Raw genomic sequence first — 17,479 nt, 5'->3', positions numbered from 1 at the left:
GAATATAGAGTTTGTCCACAAAGGATAAAATCTCTCGCCATAAGAGGCTCTACATTGAGGTTCAATATGATAGTAGAAATATAAATTACAGTGACTGAGTGGTCTCTTGAATGGAAAGATCAATATTTAATTGGGTTCACAAAAAGCTCAATTATTCTTACAGTAGTGTGGTTGTTAGGTCTCGATCCTACGTCTTTATTCACAATCTACCATTTGAATATCAATTGTGCTATTTGCATCGGCATGCTGAACATTATATATCTACCAAGCACTCAATAGGTCAATAATATAGGGGCATTTACATTTTTGTGACTTTTTTTAGGCACAGTGGACAAGTTTATAAATGTTTTAAATTATGTACTAACATTTAAAATAGTCCTTTTTGAGATCCGTTTTCTATTAAATATTAGGAAAAATTTGATGAAAATTAAAATTCCAATAGCCTTGCCTATCGCTAAAGTAGCCAAGTTGTGCGCTCAAATCATATGCCTTATCGAGGTCCGTATATGATCTAGCACTCAATGTAGGCAGGCCAAGAATTTGTGCGCTCTCTCGGCCAGGAGCCGTGTGATATGCCTAAGCGCCTTGTCGATTTCGGGAAAAGAAAACGTAGAGCAGTACCTTGCCAAGATCAACATTGTGGTTCATCATACCTCACCGTGTTCCATTTCATATGTTCCATTTTTGATAATGAGTTAAATGAGTTAATACCATCTAAGGTTCTTCGAGTATAGTGGTTTTGCCAAGTTTAGTCCTAAATTTTCAAATTGACCATCTGTGGTCCTTCGACTTTTAAATTTAACCATTTGTGGTCCAAGTTAACCACTCATGGTCCTTCGAGTTTTGAAATTTAACCAGTTATGGTCCTCTTGAAAGGACCATGGTTGGTTAAAATTTAATAGTTGAAGGACCATGAGTGGTTAACTTGGACCACGAATGGTTAAATTTGAAAGTCGAAGGACCATAGATGGTCAATTTGAAAGTTTAAGACTAAACGTGGCAAAATCACTATACTCGGAGGACCTCAGATGGTATTAACTCTGAGTTAAATTGTTTATTGTTTGGGTTACGCAACCAGGCCTGGTCCTATCATTTTATAGGCATGGGGTTAACATTATTTTCGTACCTAAAATTCAAATTAAATAAGAGAAAAATACTAATGTCAAATAACTTGAAATTAAGATTAAGAAGTTTTTAACAATAATACATACACAATAATAATAATGAAATTTTTTTAGGTGCTTTTCTAAATGCAAAATAATGAATAACTACATCAATCCCTTCATAAATAAATAACTATAGTTTATAAAAAGAGTTAATTTCATTTTTGGTCCTAGATTTATAGGTGTCAATCCACTTTTAGTCCTTTTATTTTCAAAACATTCCCTTTTGGTCCTGATATACCAATATATATATATATATATATATATATATATATATATATATATATATATATATATATGTGTGTGTGTGTGTGTGTGTGTGTGTGTGGTTCTTTATTTGACTTTATATATTTATTAATTCTTTTATTGATTGTTCATTGCAATTTTCTTAAATTATATTGGTGTATATTTTTCAAGAGGTATATTTAATTTCAAGAATTTATTTTATAAAAAATTATCTTAATTAGAACATGTCAAGATATTACTTATTACCTCACACTAGCTACCTACTTAGGGGTCGTTTACTTCATTTCTCTGTTTTTCCATTTCTAGTTTTCCATTTCTCCAATTCTCCAATTTTCCTTCTCCATTTCTCTAGTTTTCCATTTTTCATTCTCCATTCCTCCATCTTTTCCTTTCTCTAATTTTCTGATTTCTCGCTCTATAATAATAATAACAACAAAGATAATAATAACAATAACAACAATAATAATATGTACTAAAAAATAATAATATTTAATATTATATTAATATAAGTATTACATTTGCATATTGATCCGACCTGTCTCACAAATTAAGATATCTGAGACGGTCTCACACAAATGTGTAATAATAATAATAATAATAATAATAATAATAATAATAATAATAATAATAATAATAATAATAATAAAAAGAAATTAAAGAAGAGGCGCTCAGGAGAAATTAAAGAAGAGGAGAAAGAATAGGCAAAGAGAAGAGGCGCTCAGCGCTGAAAAAGAAAACAAACAGCAACAAGAATCAAAACTAAGACCTCAAGGTCATGTGGTACTGTTCACCCGCTATTTCCATTTCTCCATTTGGAGATGTTTGTTTTGGCTCTCTCCAAAATTGTTAAGACATGTGGAGAATGGAAATGGAACATGAATTTGGAGAAGTAAATTTAGTAAACAAGTTTTCTATTTTCCATTCTTCCACTTCCCTAATTCTCTGTTTTTTTAGAAAATTCTCCATTTTTCCATTTTAGTAAACAGCCCCCAAACTTGTATGAATTCTCAAAAGGGTGTTTAAAATTTTAAATGCAAACTAATTGTATGACTTCTCAAAAGGCTGTTTAAATTTTTAAATGCAAACTTGTATAAATTCTCATAAGGATGTTTAAAATTTTAAATGCAAACTTGTATGACTTCTCAAAATTAAAGGATGTCTAAAATTTTAAATGCAAACTTGTATAAATTCTCAGAAGGATGTTTAAAATTTTAAATGCAAACTTGTATGACTTCTCAAAATTAAAGATGTCTAAAATTTTAAATGCAAACTTGTATGACATCTCAAAAGAGGTTTTATCTTAAATTAATTCATAATTAAAGCAAGGTGCATCTTAAAATAATGTATTATTACCACATGGACACGTTAACATATTATGTTGTAACTTAGTAACTAACACTAGAGTTGGTTGTTATGGCTTATGGATGATGGTCCGAAAACGGCGCCATTTCTTTAACTAAAGAAACGGCAGTCGTTACTTTTTAACAAATCCCGTATTTTGTGTGTGTGTTCATAACAAAATGAAACTAAATGTATCTAAAAAGAAACTGTCTCGCATATTGTGTTTATATTACCAAATGAAACTGTAATTGAATTGAAATGATACTTTAGTTGTATTGAAATGAAACTGTAGTATGTATTAAATGAAACTGAATAACATGTCTCACATATTGAGTGTACATTGTCAAATAGAACTGTTGTTGAATAGATCAGAAATGATACTTTAGTTTTGCTGAAATGAAACGACAGTATGTATAAAAAAATGAATAACATGTCTCACATATTGAGTGTATATTGTCAAATGAAACTGTAGTTATATCGAAATGATACTATAGTTGTGTTGTAATAATGAAACTACAATGTATATAAAATGAAACTGAATAACAGTTTCACATATTTGAGTGCACATTGTCCAATGGAACCGTAGTTGAATTATAAAATAATTTAGTGGTGTTGTAATAAGACTACAGTGTCTATAAAATGAAATTTAATAACATGTCTCACTATAATAAGACTATTGTATGTATAATGTCGTATTAAATTGTAGTTGAAACAAAATGAAATTGTAGTTGTGCATAAATGAAACTACAATGTATATAAAATGAAACTAAATATGTTATACAAGCAAAATTAGTTATGTGGAATGAGTGCCGTCTCTTTTCATTAAAAGAAACGACACCGTTTTGGACCATAGTCGATAATAATTAAAATTTGCCCACTAAAGTTCAAAACACTGATTGTTAGATGTATAATTGATTTAACACATTATTGCATAGCATTGACGACTCGTTATGCTGTGGACTCGTGCCCAGCGTGCATCATGGGCACGGTAACGGTGCCGTCAGTGGCACCGTTATCTTTTTTTTTTTTTTTTTTTTTTTTTTTTTTTTTTTTTTTTTTTTTTTTTAATTTCAGACCGCTTCGTTATAGGAGCATATATTCACAGCTCTGTGTTCATAATTTCATAATTGTACATTCATAATTCCATAACTGTATATTCATAATTCCGATTCATATTTCGAAGCTCTATGTTCATAATCGTAAGTTCATAATGTCAGAGTTCTGTGTTCATAGTTCCATAACTGTACATTCATAATTCCATAACTGTACATTCATAATTCCATACTGTATATTCATAATTCATTCATAATTCCATAACTGTACACTCATAATTCCATACTGTATATTCATAATTCCATACTGTACATTCATAATTTTCGAAGCTCTATGTTCATAATTGTAAGTTCATAATTCCATAACCGTACATTCATAATTCTACAACTGTACATTCATAATGTCATAATTGTACATTCATAATTTCATAACGAATACGCTGTTAACAGCCTTTCGAACAATTTTTTTTTTTTTTTTTTTTTTTTTTTTAGTTAGAACAACGTTATTTTCAAGAAAAACGACGCCGTTTTAGAGACGTGCGCACCTTGCATAGCATAATTTGCCTAGAATTGACCAGACGTTATGCCATGGAACCGTGTCACCATTCATGGTGAACACGGTTCCAACGGTGTTAGTATACCGTTATCTCTTTTTTTTTTTTTTTTTTTTTTTTTTAATTGCGTGATTTTTCTTCTTTATTTTCACATTTTGTGGTTTCACTTTAATTTGAGGTGAACAAAGATTTCGGACATTCATAAATTATGAATTCATGCCTGCACATTCACTTTGGAACCATGCCTACACATTCCCGTCCGAAATCACGGACATTCATAAATTATGAATCCATGCCTGCACATTCACTTTGGAACCATGCCTACACATTCACTTTGGAACCATGCCTACACATTCACTTTGGAACCATGAGATTATGAATTTTCTGTTATAAAATTATGAATTTTCTGTTATGAGATTATGAATTTTCAGTTATGAGATTATGAATTTTCTGTTATGCGATTATGAATTTTCTGTTATGAGATTATGAATTTTCATTACATTCATAATTTCGGACATTCATACATTATGAATTCATGCCTGCACATTCACTTTGGAACCATGCCTACACATTCCCGTCCGAAATCACGGACATTCATAAATTATGAATCCATGCCTCCATGCCTACACATTCACTTTGGAACCATGAGATTATGAATTTTCTGTTATAAGATTATGAATTTTCTGTTATGAGATTATGAATTTTCAGTTGTGAGATTATGAATTTTCTGTTATGCGATTATGAATTTTCTGTTATGAGATTATGAATTTTCATAAAATTCATAATCTCATAACAGAAAATTCATAATTTGATCAAACGGCGCTGTTAACTCCACATCCGCGAATTTTTTTTTTTTTTTTTTTTGTGCCTAAAAACGACGTCGTTTTGCCTTGTGTTCACCATTCTCGGTGAACACGATTCCATGGCATAATTTGCGAGAATTGACATGCTGGGCCAAAGCCGGGCCTATTCAAGCAGCTAGTACGTACTAATAATAACATAGACACATAGTATATCACTTTCATCTTTAGCATCGGCAAAGTAGAAATTCAAGTTGGTGGATTAATTTTTTTTAGAAAAAATATTTATGATCATATCCTTTACAATATAATATTTATTATGTACTTTCTAATTTCTTTTCCGCCTAAAGAATTAATGTCGTCATCAGTTAACTACCGAGAAGTTAATTTGGACTTCTTAGAAATTGACCTTTCAGTCTAACTTCTCGAAATTGGGATGGGAAAAATTATCCAATATTCTCAACTAATCAAATTATAAACTTCCTACCAAACATAAATAATACGGAGTATTTTAAGCTTCACAAAATCAAAATATTATTTATACTACTGATAAACATGTCTGAAATAATATATTCAACCATTTACTATATAAATTTCCAACAGTAATTTTGCCATGTCATGGTTTTTGAACAAACCTAATGAAAGCAACATCTCTGTTAATGTTTGGTGTAGAATCGCTCCTTCAAAAATGGATCAAAGATTAAAAGTGGCTATGGAAATAATTTAAAAATTGAATCAACTGTATCTATATAACTTAAAATACATTTGGTTCATATAATGAATTTTAAATGATGAATTAAAATCTTATTCTATAAGAAATAGAGTAGGTAAAAATGAATTTTATTACATTGTTTAGTTTGTGAAAGGAATAAACTTTAAAATTTATATTTTAATATTTTATTAGTTTATAGTGAGGCAACCCAATAATTTCTTTGGCCAACCAATTAAGTCGATCATGTGATATTTTAGGATTAATAAAGTAAAATGAAACATCAGTCCTATAGTAATATGTTCATATCTAGCTAATATATATATATATCAGATTATCACAAAATATAATATAGCAACTTGTCATTACAAAATTAGAAAATTTAACTTCCTGTACAAATTGGCCTGGTGATCTATAAAAGGAGAACATATGCTTAATTAGTTCAAAACATCAACTCCTAACAACCTATTACATATATTCAGATCGAGAACTAAAGATTTAAGTAGGTACAAAATGTCATCAACTCTTCCTCTGATGATGATTTTGATCATCATCTCTGTGTTTCTTCTTTTTTCATGGATAGTACGCAAACAGAAAGCTATTAAGCTCCGACTCCCTCCGGGCCCAATGGCCTGGCCTATAGTGGGATGCTTCCCTCAGCTGCTTAGAAACAAGCCGGTTTTCCGGTGGATGCTGAATGTGATGGAAGAGATGAACACCGAAATCGCTTGCTTCAACCTTGGGGGAACCAATGTGATTACAGTAACCTCCCCCGAGATGGCACGCGAGGTACTCAAGAAACAAGACTCTGTGTTTGCATCAAGGCCGACCTGCATGTCGGCGGAGCTAATCAGTAGTAACTACTTGACATCCGTGGTTGCTCCCATGGGTGAGCAGTGGAAGAAAATGAGGAGAGTTCTTACGTCCCATGTGGTCTCGCCCAAGGCCCTTAGCTGGCTATCTCACAAGCGGGACACGGAAGCCGACCACCTCGTACGTTACATCTACAATCAATGTCGTAGAAACGCCGCCGCAGGAGGAGGAGTAGTAGTAGATGTGAGGGCGGCGGGGCAACACTTTTGTGGGAACGTCATAAAGCAGATGGTGTTCAGCAAGAGGTATTTCGGGGCCGGGGCAGAAGATGGAGGGCCTGGCGTGGAGGACCAAGAGCACATTGATGCCACCTTTGGAGTTCTTGATCTTTTGTATTCCTTTGGGATCTCGGATTTCTTTCCTTGGCTAAGGATGTTTGATTTGGATGGTCAGAGGAAAGCTATCCAGAAAGCTGTGAATGGAGTTAGGAAGTACCAAGATCCTGAAGTTAATGAAAGGATTAAGATGTGGAAGGATGGGACCAAAACTGATGATGATGAGCAACAAGATATTCTTGATGTTCTTATCAAGCTCAAGGATGTCCATGGTAAACCATTATTAACATCTGAAGAGATTAAGGCACAAATTCTTGTAAGTATATATTATTATATATTTCTGCTAGCTTTTGATGATATTCATGATTTTTTTTTTTTTTTTTTTTTAATGACCATATATCTTTTTTTTTTTGGTGGATTTAATGACCATATATCTAATTAATCTTTTTATTCATATTATTATTTCAGGAACTAATGATAACAATTGTGGACAATCCATCAAATGTGGTGGAATGGGTTATAGCAGAAATGTTAAACCAACCAGAAATCCTCAGAAGAGCCACGGAAGAACTTGATAACGTCATCGGAAAAGAAAGACTAGTACAAGAATCAGATCTTCCTCGCTTAAACTACCTCAACGCATGTTTAAAGGAAGCATTTCGTATTCATCCATTATCGTCTTTTGTTCCTCCCCACCTATGTTCTTCTGACACAACCCTGTCCAACTATTTCATCCCCAAAGGTAGTCATGTGATGATATGTCGGCACGGGCTAGGGCGGAACCCTAGGATTTGGGAGGAACGTAACCTCTCAAGTTCAAGCCAGAACGACACCTGAAAAATGACGGGTCAGAAGTGAGTCTAGTTGATCCAGTAGAGGTGAAGATTTTATCGTTTAGTGCTGGAAGGCGTGGATGTCCTGGTGTTCAATTAGGGTCTTTGGTTAGCGGGATGTTGCTGGGTAGGCTTCTTCAATTCAAGGGTTTGAATGGAGTACTGGCGATAGTATCCTTCTTGCCAACCCTCTCAATGCTCTTGCAAATCCAAGGTTGCCTCACCATATCTACTCGTCCTTGCACTCATAAGTCGTAGCTGCTACTATTGTTTTATTTGCATGCATGTATTAGATCCAAGTGATGTATCATACATAGCAATGCAAATAATTAATATCCATATTAATAATACAGCGTGAATTCGACCGTGACCTCTGGAACCTGTGAACTAGCTTAAGATGAGGCAGCTGGGAGCTGAAATGGTTATCTATTCACTCATATTCTCATATCATATCTCCCAACAAGCTAAGATCGAAGTTGCAAAGTAATTTCCTAGGTCAAAACACTGATCGTTAGATGGATAATTGATTTAACATATTTCATAGAATTGACATGCTGGGTCAAAGCCGGCCGATTCAAGCAGCTAGTGTACAAGCCGACTTTACGAATAATAACATATTAATATCACTTTCATCTTTAGCATTCGGCAAAGCAGTACTTCAAGTTGGTGGATTAATTTTTTATTTTTTTTAACATTTATGATTTTTTACAATGTAATATTTGTTATGTACTTTATTAATTTGTTTTTAGCCCAATGAATCAATGTCCCCATCACTTGGTGGATTAATATAATATAATTATTACCAAGGATCGAGTCTCACCAGCACCGGTCTAGCCTATGTGGTTCATGTTTAGTTGAGTCACCATGATTTACATCCTCTCAAATGCTTTGTCAGGGCGGGGTTGGGGTTCAGCCTTTTGGAAGAATATAATATAATTATTATGAAATAAAGCATAGAAAATTTCACTCCATGAATTATATAGATAGGGATCAATAATCATTTATTTATTTTTAATTATTTGCTATAAAATGTTGATGATTGATATGCTTATTAGCGCAGCTCATCATTCTTGTCATCAACCCTTCCTCCTATTGCCCTAATAATTAATTTTGATAATCTCGATCTGCGTTTCTCTCATACAAATGGCTAAGTAACCAAAATGCTAAAGAAGTCGATTTTTTTGTGGATGATCAATCTCATGGAGGAGATGAGCATTGAAATCGGTTGCTTCCACCTTACTGAACCATAATGTACTTAGTAACGGGAGAAATGAGTATTTTTTTCTAATAAAAAAAAAAAGAGAATTAGAGAAACTAAAAATTGAAACGTCCAAACTTATTGACTAAAATCATTTTTCCGATCCCAATTAAAAAACCGAGAATTGTTCTCCATTTTTCTAGAATTTGGAGACACTATTTAACTAATTCTCCAAATTTGAAAAAATGGAGAAGACAGGAATTAATAGTAAAGGTCAATACTTCAATCCCTTGTAACAACATTTCTAACCTTTTTTCTTTTACTTGAAAAAATGAAAAACTAAAAAATGAAAAATAGAGATATGAAATAAATGACCACGGGCCTGCATGTCAGCAGAGCAAACAAGTTATTTAATTTCATAAGAATATTATACATTAACAATTAAGTATATTTCATAATAATATTATATTAATTAATTTTCAAAACTCTCTTAATTAATTTGTTAATGTTTTCTGTTATTTTTATTTTGATTGTATATACAAAAATATTAGCACGCAAATAATAAAATGGCTAAAAATTTTTTTAAGATCAATTAAGAAAGTTAGGTATACCTAAACTAACTCAAGACAATTTCACCATAATTGAACATATTCCAATTATTATTTAGTTCAAATATTAGTTACGTTCCAAAAATATTAACTGAAATTTTTAAATATTTAAAATAAAATTCGTGTATTAGCTGATTTGATGCACATCCTGACTTTAAAGAAAGAGAACATAAACTTTGCTGTTAAAGTTAGAATGATAGATGGATTTAACAACTTTTAGGTTTTATTATGACACCTGTTTTGATCAATCAATTATTCAATTATATTTGATCATGGGATGTTTTCTGTTCTCATGTGCTTCAAGATCAAGTGGATGTAATTTAGTGTTGCACTAATTTTAGTATGTTGTTGTTATTAGTTTTTTAAATTTGACGGGTTGCTGTACGTTACTAATTAACAACCACACGTATTTTTTAATTAAATTTTAAATGATTTTTTGTTCGGGTTGAAAAAATGGGCTTTGAAAGTACCTAAGAGTTTCCACAGGTGATAGAAACTACCAAAAGAACAAAGATTAAAAAAGATAGCATGGAGAATTTAATACAGTATAGTAGCTAAGAAGATACCAGGAAAAGAAAAAAAAATATTATAATAAAACTTTTTGTAAAATATAATCGAGCTTTGGAGATTGAATTCACAAATTAATCTCTCAACAGTGCGTTTCCAGGAAAGGTTATACATGTTGAGATCTTAATTAATTAGTCAAGAAAGATTTTGATCAAAGTTAATGCACAATGGAAAGTGAGTATAACACACAAGGATATGATGTTTCAAAAGTAATTTGAGAAATTAAGAAAATAGTTATGGTAGTAATAAAGTGCATAAATGTAAATGAGATGAAAGTTTTTAGTGTGGTTCGAGGATTGGGTAATTCCTCTAATCCATTCTTCTCTTATAATTCAAGAAAGAATTTAGCAATAACTTTAATTTGTACTTTTTTTTTTTTTTATATAGATTACAAGTGAGCAACAAACTTGTACTTGTACTTGTACTTTGATCACAAAGTTAGCACAACGTTTGTTAGGATTCCACAAAACTACAAGCTAATAATTTGTTACTAGAGTTTTACAACAAACTATCAACCCAATGTTGATTTTAATTTCCTCCAACTACTTAGACTCTTTGAAGATTTTGATTAGTCTTTGAAACCCTTGAGCCTCTTGATGACATGATGTTCTTGAAAGGATTTCAAATGCTTTTAGTGTGTTTGATAGTAATTATATTTTATGTATATCGTACTTTTCTTTTCAACATTTCGGGACCCAAAAATGCATATGAGCTTAAGAGTTTGGAATTGGTAGCGTCACGAGCTGAGATTGAGACAATTCTTAGCAGTTTTAGTTCTAAGATCAAAAGATCTAGAAAACTCTAACCCCATATTGTGGTGACCTCTTGAAATATGTGTTTCTCCCCGGTCTTAATGGATTGTTTGTGCACTTAGGAGGTGATTATCCTTGATCCATTCCCCTATTTACATTCCTTATTGTTAACCCTTTAATTTATTTAGTTATTTTATACTTGTTATCACTATGATTTATTCTGAGTTGATTGCTTGGATTCTCAATGAACCTAAGTCTTGGTGTCTAGTGAGATGATAGTCGTGCAAGTACGTGCCTAACTCCCAATCGCCAACGGAACGACATTTTACTTGTAATACTTATCATTATTTGTTTTACAGCGAGTGATCATCTAGATTCATCTTCTTCCGCTTGTGCTTCAAGTAGTTATTAAAGTATTTTGAATCTGGTGGCAACAAATGAATAATTGAAGCCACTTAGAAAGCCTAACTCTTGGCCATTCCCTCGTTAGGAATCTCGTTGAAGATCATCTGAATCTCTTCAGCATGGCTTAGAACAGTTTCAGAATCCATTATTCTGAATTGTAGTCAAGGATTCGGCCAACGGTAAATTTCTTTGCCCCAGCGTCTTTGCTCCTATACTTGTGGCCTAAAGAGTCAATAACTCTTTAGTCATTTTCAACTTGTTTATATTGTATAATGAATCATGCAACCAGGTAGGAACCAAGTGGGGTCTGGAACTGGGAAACCAGGGTCTAGGTGGAACAACGTGGAGCCAGGAATAGGGGAACCAGAGCCTAGGCGGAACAAAGTGGAACCAGGAACCAGGGAACCAGGATCTAGTATAGGTGCAACAAGGTGGAACCAAGCTTAGTCCGGTGGAACCACAAACTCAAAAAAAAAAAAAAAAAAAATCATGCAACCCGCTTAGTACATAATTTCCGCATAGGAAATCAAAATGTTTCCATGATTCAATCACACTAACAGTTCGTATATCTATCTCTTATTCCTTTACATCAGGAACCTTCTTGGTCAAGATTCTTGTCAAAGTTGAAAGTTAAAACAGCATTTCCAGTTTTCCACCATTGTTGCCAATTCAAAACTTTAAAAAAAAAAAAAAATCAGATAAAAATTGCCAGGTTTAGCACAAACGAGACTAAGCCTTTGGGCTCATTTAAGATTTAATTTCCAACGCCCCCTCCCCCGCCTCTCTCAAAAAGTGGAATTGTATATATATACTAGTACTGCAAACCTACATTTATTTTCCAATTCAATATCGGACAAAAGTTATTAAAAAATCTCCCCTACTCAATTTTTCTCAACTCAAATGAGTATATTTTGAAAATCAATTTATTATTTATCTATTATCCATTTTATGCATATAATATATAGAATGAAAAATCACACTTAAGAGAATCCAAATTCACTTTAATCCAATTCAAACCGAAAGTAGACTTCATTGAAAATTATACAACAAAATGACAACTTTAAATACCAATATTAACTATTTTTTCCAAGACAAATCAACATCTCATATTTTAATGCACGAGAGAAAGTGACAAACTTCTTGTGGACAAGGGAAGCTGTACGTGAAAACGTCCATGAAGTCCAAGGTCGTCGTTCAATGCCCCAAATCCCTACAAATTAAACTATGTGAATCAAGGTGCACTCAACTCACTTTTTTTTTTTTTTTTTTTTTTTTTTTTTTGAAAGGTAACACTCATCACCTCACTTGAAAACGTGTACAATGCCAATATAATAGTCCATGCATGCATATAAATTAAAGTAATGAACATCAAAGTGTACGTATCGCGTCGTGTCACATAGTGATAGTATTAGGACTTTTGTGATAATATGATTTTGATGTTATATGTTTGGAATTGAATCTGATGAAAGCTAAGAGAATTAGCATTCCTCCTCTCACATGCAAACGTGTTAGCAATTAATAAACATGTTCAATATTTATTTTGACTTCTTGGACGACACTAGAAGTGGTTAGGAATAAGAGTGGAAAGATTTTGATGAGGTACTACACAATTAATTTTTTAAGTTAATAATTTGGAACCCTCAAAATTTATTTTCTAAAAGTATTTTCTGATGAGACTTAGTTTGTGTTAGTTAGAGTTTGCCTAATCATTTGGTTTTGTATAACTAGTTTCCTTCTTCCGTGACTTGTACTCTATTTATTCTCATGATTTGATGGTAAATAAACATGTTTAGTTCTCACTCTTATGTATTAAGAGTATTTTCGTCATTTTCAAATTAAGCTCCTAATTAATTTGAGCATAAATAAATGAATTTAAACTCTAAGATCGATCTCAATTAAATTGCGAATTCAGATCGATCTTAGGACTCAAATCCCTTTATTCAAACTCAAATTGAGATCTTAAGCTGAAAAAGACGAAAATACCTTTTAATGGGTGCAAATAGAATTACCCAAGCTATTATACCTATTAAAAAAGTGGTGTAACACTACTGGAAATTATGAAATTTCCGACCACCTGAAAGTGATCTTAAATCAAATCGAAAGCAAAAAGTGGTCGGAAATAGCTATAAAGGTTTTTCCGGATACCAAAAGTGGTCGGAACAAGGCTTTCGACTTGATTTAAGATCATTTTCAGGTGGTCGGAAACAAGGCCGGTTTTTAGTTTTGTGTGGCCCCGTTCTTAAAATAAACGAGACCCTATCAAAAGTCTAATTTTTTTTTTAATAATAATAAAAGGATTTTATGAAAAAATGAAAGATGTCACAAGCTAGAATTGAACCTTTGACCTCCCAAAGGAAACATGATAGTCACATGTTTTTACCATTCCTCCATGTAATCTTTTAAAATTAAGTGAAATTGTTATCTCTTTTAATATCTTAACTAGCTAAGTAAAAATTAAATATTGGGCCCTCTAAAATTTGGGGCCCTGTGCTGTTGGGCTGCTTGCACAGCCCAGAATCCGGCCCTGGTAGGAAATACCATAATTTTCAGCCGTGATAGCAAATTGGGTGGTGCAAATAGAATTATCCATTAGAAAGGTTATGATTGGTCTGACATAAGCTAGAAACCTATGTATTTAAAAAAATGAAAATCACCTCTCCTTAATGGTAATTAATTAAGGCCACTAATCTCCCATATTCAATCAGAGTTGCTCAACAACAACAACAATAATAATAACAAATTACACTAACAACCTAACTAAAAATTATTAAAAGTGTAACATAAATTATATAGATTTTTACCTTAACAATAATTATAAAAGAAATATCACAAAAAACCTTGATGTTCATTATTGGTTGAGTTTTGTTCAAAGTCAGGGATAATGATGAAATGGCAATGCAACTATTATGAATGAACATATATATTATTTTCAAATTTCAAATTCAAAGCCGGCCTTTACAAATATATGCATCAAATTTTTTATTATCAAAATTTGATAAATTAAAATTTTAAATGTTACGAATACCTCTCTATCATTGTAAGTACTTTTATATATACTCACCATAGAAATATCAAAAGTTATAATACATTGAAATTTGTTTTGTTTCATAGAATATAAAGTTCATTTCTTTTCTCTTAAATTTTGCTATACTTTTGGTCTTTTGGAGGTCCATTTTATTTTGCTTATGATAGTAAATTATAGACAAATTATACACCTTTGAAGATAGTAGACTTTAGCTTAATGTCATCATCACCATCTTCAATCATATGAGAAAAACAAAACCTCACTTGCAAGAGTGTTGTTAAAAACATAATAAGTAGAATTATATATATTTATATTTCCACTAGACCATTATAAAATTTTTCAAGAACCATGACATACATATTCATACTACGAAAGAGTATAACCAATTACAAGTTTACATGCATCACATCCATCATCATTAATTATCAATAGTACATATAATTTTATGGGCAACCACTTAGACGGATTTATTTAGTTTTTTGCTGACTAGAAATACAAAGTGAGGTTTATCGCGTGCACACCATTAATAGTTGTTGCATGTTTCCCTCTTTACCCAAAATAGTAGGTATATATAATTTATTCCAGGGATGAGTAGATGTAGTGAGGCAACCTTGGTTTTGCAAGTGCATGGAGAGGGTGTGCCAGAAGGAGATCATGTTTCGACTCCCTTAGCTCAATTCTTCCACACTGCACCCAATCAAACCCTTGCACAAGCCTAGCCAGCAACATGCTACTAACCAAAGAACCTAGTTGAATGCCCGGACATCCACGTCTTCCAGTACTAAACGATAAAATCCTCAACTCCGGGTCAACAAAGCTCACTTCAGACCCGTCATTTTTCAAGTGGCGCTCTGGCATGAACTTGAGAGGCTCCTCCCAGACCCTAGGGTTCCGCCCCAGGCCGGGGCGGCTTATTATGACATGACTATCCTTGGGTATGAAATAATTGGAAACAGTTGTGTCAGAAGTACAAAGGTGTGGAGGAGCAAAATCCGCAAATGGATGAAGGCGAAATGCTTCCCTTATACATGCGTTGAGGTAGTTTAGCTTTGGAAGATCAGATTCTTGTACTAGCCTTTCTCTTCCGACAATGTTGTCTAGTTCTTCCGTGGCATTCTGGAGTATATCAGGCTTGTTTAGCATTTCTGCTAATACCCATTCCGTCGTGTTTGATGGATTGTCCACAATTCCTATCATTAGTTCCTGCAAAACATACATATGAAAATATATATATCATGAATATCCAAAGCTAAAAAGCTACAAATATAAAGCCAAAAGCAATCACAATTGGAAATTAGAAAGAATGCATTGGGTGGATCATGGATGCTCCTACAATTCAAAAGTGACATGACTGCTATAGTGGTATGCAAATATAAACAAATGATCGTGAAAGAATGTATAATTATACTTACAAGAATTTGTGCTTTAATCTCTTCAGATGTCAATAATGGTCTTCCATCAATATCCTTGAGCTTGATAAGAACGTCAAGAATATCTTGTTGCTCAGTTTCCGTCCCATTATTCCACATCTTAATCCTAGCATCGACTTCAGGATCTTGGTGCTTCCTAACACCTTTTACAGCTTTCTTGAGGGCTTTCCTATGGCCATCCAAATCAAACATCCTTAGCCAGGGAAAGTAATCCGAGATACCAAAAGAATACACATAAGCAAGAACTCCAAAGGTGGCATTAACGTGCTCTTCTTCCTCCACGCCAGGCCCGCCGTCTTCCACCCCTGCGCCGAAATGCCTCTTGCTGAACACCATCTGCCTAATCACATTCCCACAGAAGTGTCTCCCCGCCGCCCTCACATCCACTACTCCGCAACCTGCGGCGTTTCTACACTGATTGTAGATGTAACGTACGAGGTGGTCGGCTTCTGCCGCCCGCTTGTGAGCCAGCCAGTTAAGCGTGTTGGGCGAGAGCACACGAGAGGTAAGAACTCTCCTCATTTTCTTCCACTGGTCGCCCAGAGGGGTAACCAGGGAGATCAAATAATTACTGCTTATCAGCTGTGCTGACAAGCAGGCCGGTCTTGACGCAAACACCGAGTCTTGTTTCATGAGTATCTCACGCGCCACCTCCGGGGATGTTACGGAAATCACATTGGTTCCCCCAAGGCGGAAGCAGGCGATTTCGGTGTTCATCTCCTCCATGAGATTGAGCATCCACCGGAAAACTGGCTTGTTTGTAAGCATTTGAGGGAAGCATCCCACTACAGGCCATGACATGGGGCCTGGAGGGAGTGGGAATTGCTTAGCAGCTTTTTGGTTATTTAGCCATTTGCATGAGAGAAACACTGAGATTATCAGAATTATAACGACATTTGGAGGAAGGATCAATGACAAGAATGGTAAGCTAATAATAAGCATATCAATTATCCCCATTCTAGCTTGTACCAAATCTTAGCTTAAAACTTTCTGAACGGTTTAATTGATTCCTGGTTCTAAGCATGATCTCCTTTTATAGATCATGATTTTGTACTGCATGCAGGAAGCAAAATTTTCTAATTTGTAAATGACAATGCAATTCGCATTTTTTTTTTAAAAGTGAATCATTAAATGAAAAAAAATAATATGTTCTAAATAAAAGAGTAATTTTGGCCAACTATTGTCAAAAAAATTATTATTTTTTGTTTAAATCGGGTAATAGTTGTTCAGAAAATTAGACGGTAGGACCAAATGTGAGACAAATTAAATTACAAAGTGATGCACCTAATTTGAAAATATTAATAGTCAAGGACCAAATGTGATACAAATTATATAGTCATTCAACTAATTTGAAAATATTAATAATTAAGGACCAAATTTGAAGTATGTACAATATAATAATCAATGGACCAAAAATGAAATCTTTTCAAATAATTTTTTGAACAACTATTGAAACATCACTCTCCTATCCTAGACATATGGTAGAACCAGAATCTGAGCCCAAGCGCAAAATGTCTGAACTAGTTAGGTTAGTGTCATATCTGGAAATATTAAATTTTTTAGTCATATAAGTATTAAGTTAGATAAGTTTTCTGCCTTGTGGTACGCGAATTTAATCTCTCATATAAGAGGTTGTGGCCGGGTTCGA

At 33.3% G+C, this 17,479-nt stretch overlaps 1 protein-coding gene and 1 pseudogene across 1 annotated transcript; one reads left to right on the top strand and one right to left on the bottom strand.

Moving 5' to 3' along the window:
• The first annotated feature begins 6,356 nt into the window (after positions 1 to 6,356).
• Positions 6,357 to 8,097, top strand: LOC109158779 (annotated as a pseudogene).
• A 6,756-nt stretch (positions 8,098 to 14,853) lies between these two features.
• On the bottom strand, positions 14,854 to 16,822 carry LOC109158863 (isoleucine N-monooxygenase 1-like). The gene is made up of 2 exons (XM_019306752.1): positions 15,814 to 16,822; positions 14,854 to 15,604 (listed from the first exon to the last, which is right to left on the bottom strand). The coding sequence occupies exons 1-2, from the start codon at positions 16,786 to 16,788 to the stop codon at positions 14,978 to 14,980; spliced, it is 1,602 nt and encodes a 533-aa protein (XP_019162297.1). The 5' UTR covers positions 16,789 to 16,822; the 3' UTR covers positions 14,854 to 14,977.
• Positions 16,823 to 17,479: the final 657 nt, after the last annotated feature.

This window comes from Ipomoea nil, unplaced genomic scaffold (assembly GCF_001879475.1).
Source record: "Ipomoea nil cultivar Tokyo-kokei standard unplaced genomic scaffold, Asagao_1.1 scaffold2826, whole genome shotgun sequence".
Taxonomy (NCBI): domain Eukaryota; kingdom Viridiplantae; phylum Streptophyta; class Magnoliopsida; order Solanales; family Convolvulaceae; genus Ipomoea; species Ipomoea nil.
Note: the sequence above shows the minus strand (reverse complement) of the source record. Positions and strands in the feature narration are given on the sequence as shown.

Excerpts from the sequence above, each read along its gene's own strand:
- LOC109158863 (XM_019306752.1), bottom strand. The coding sequence starts at position 16,788 with ATGGGGATAATTGATATGCTTATTATTAGCTTACCATTCTTGTCATTG. Across the intron at positions 15,605-15,813 it reads AGATTAAAGCACAAATTCTT|GAACTAATGATAGGAATTGT; the intron begins GTAAGTATAATT and ends TATGTTTTGCAG.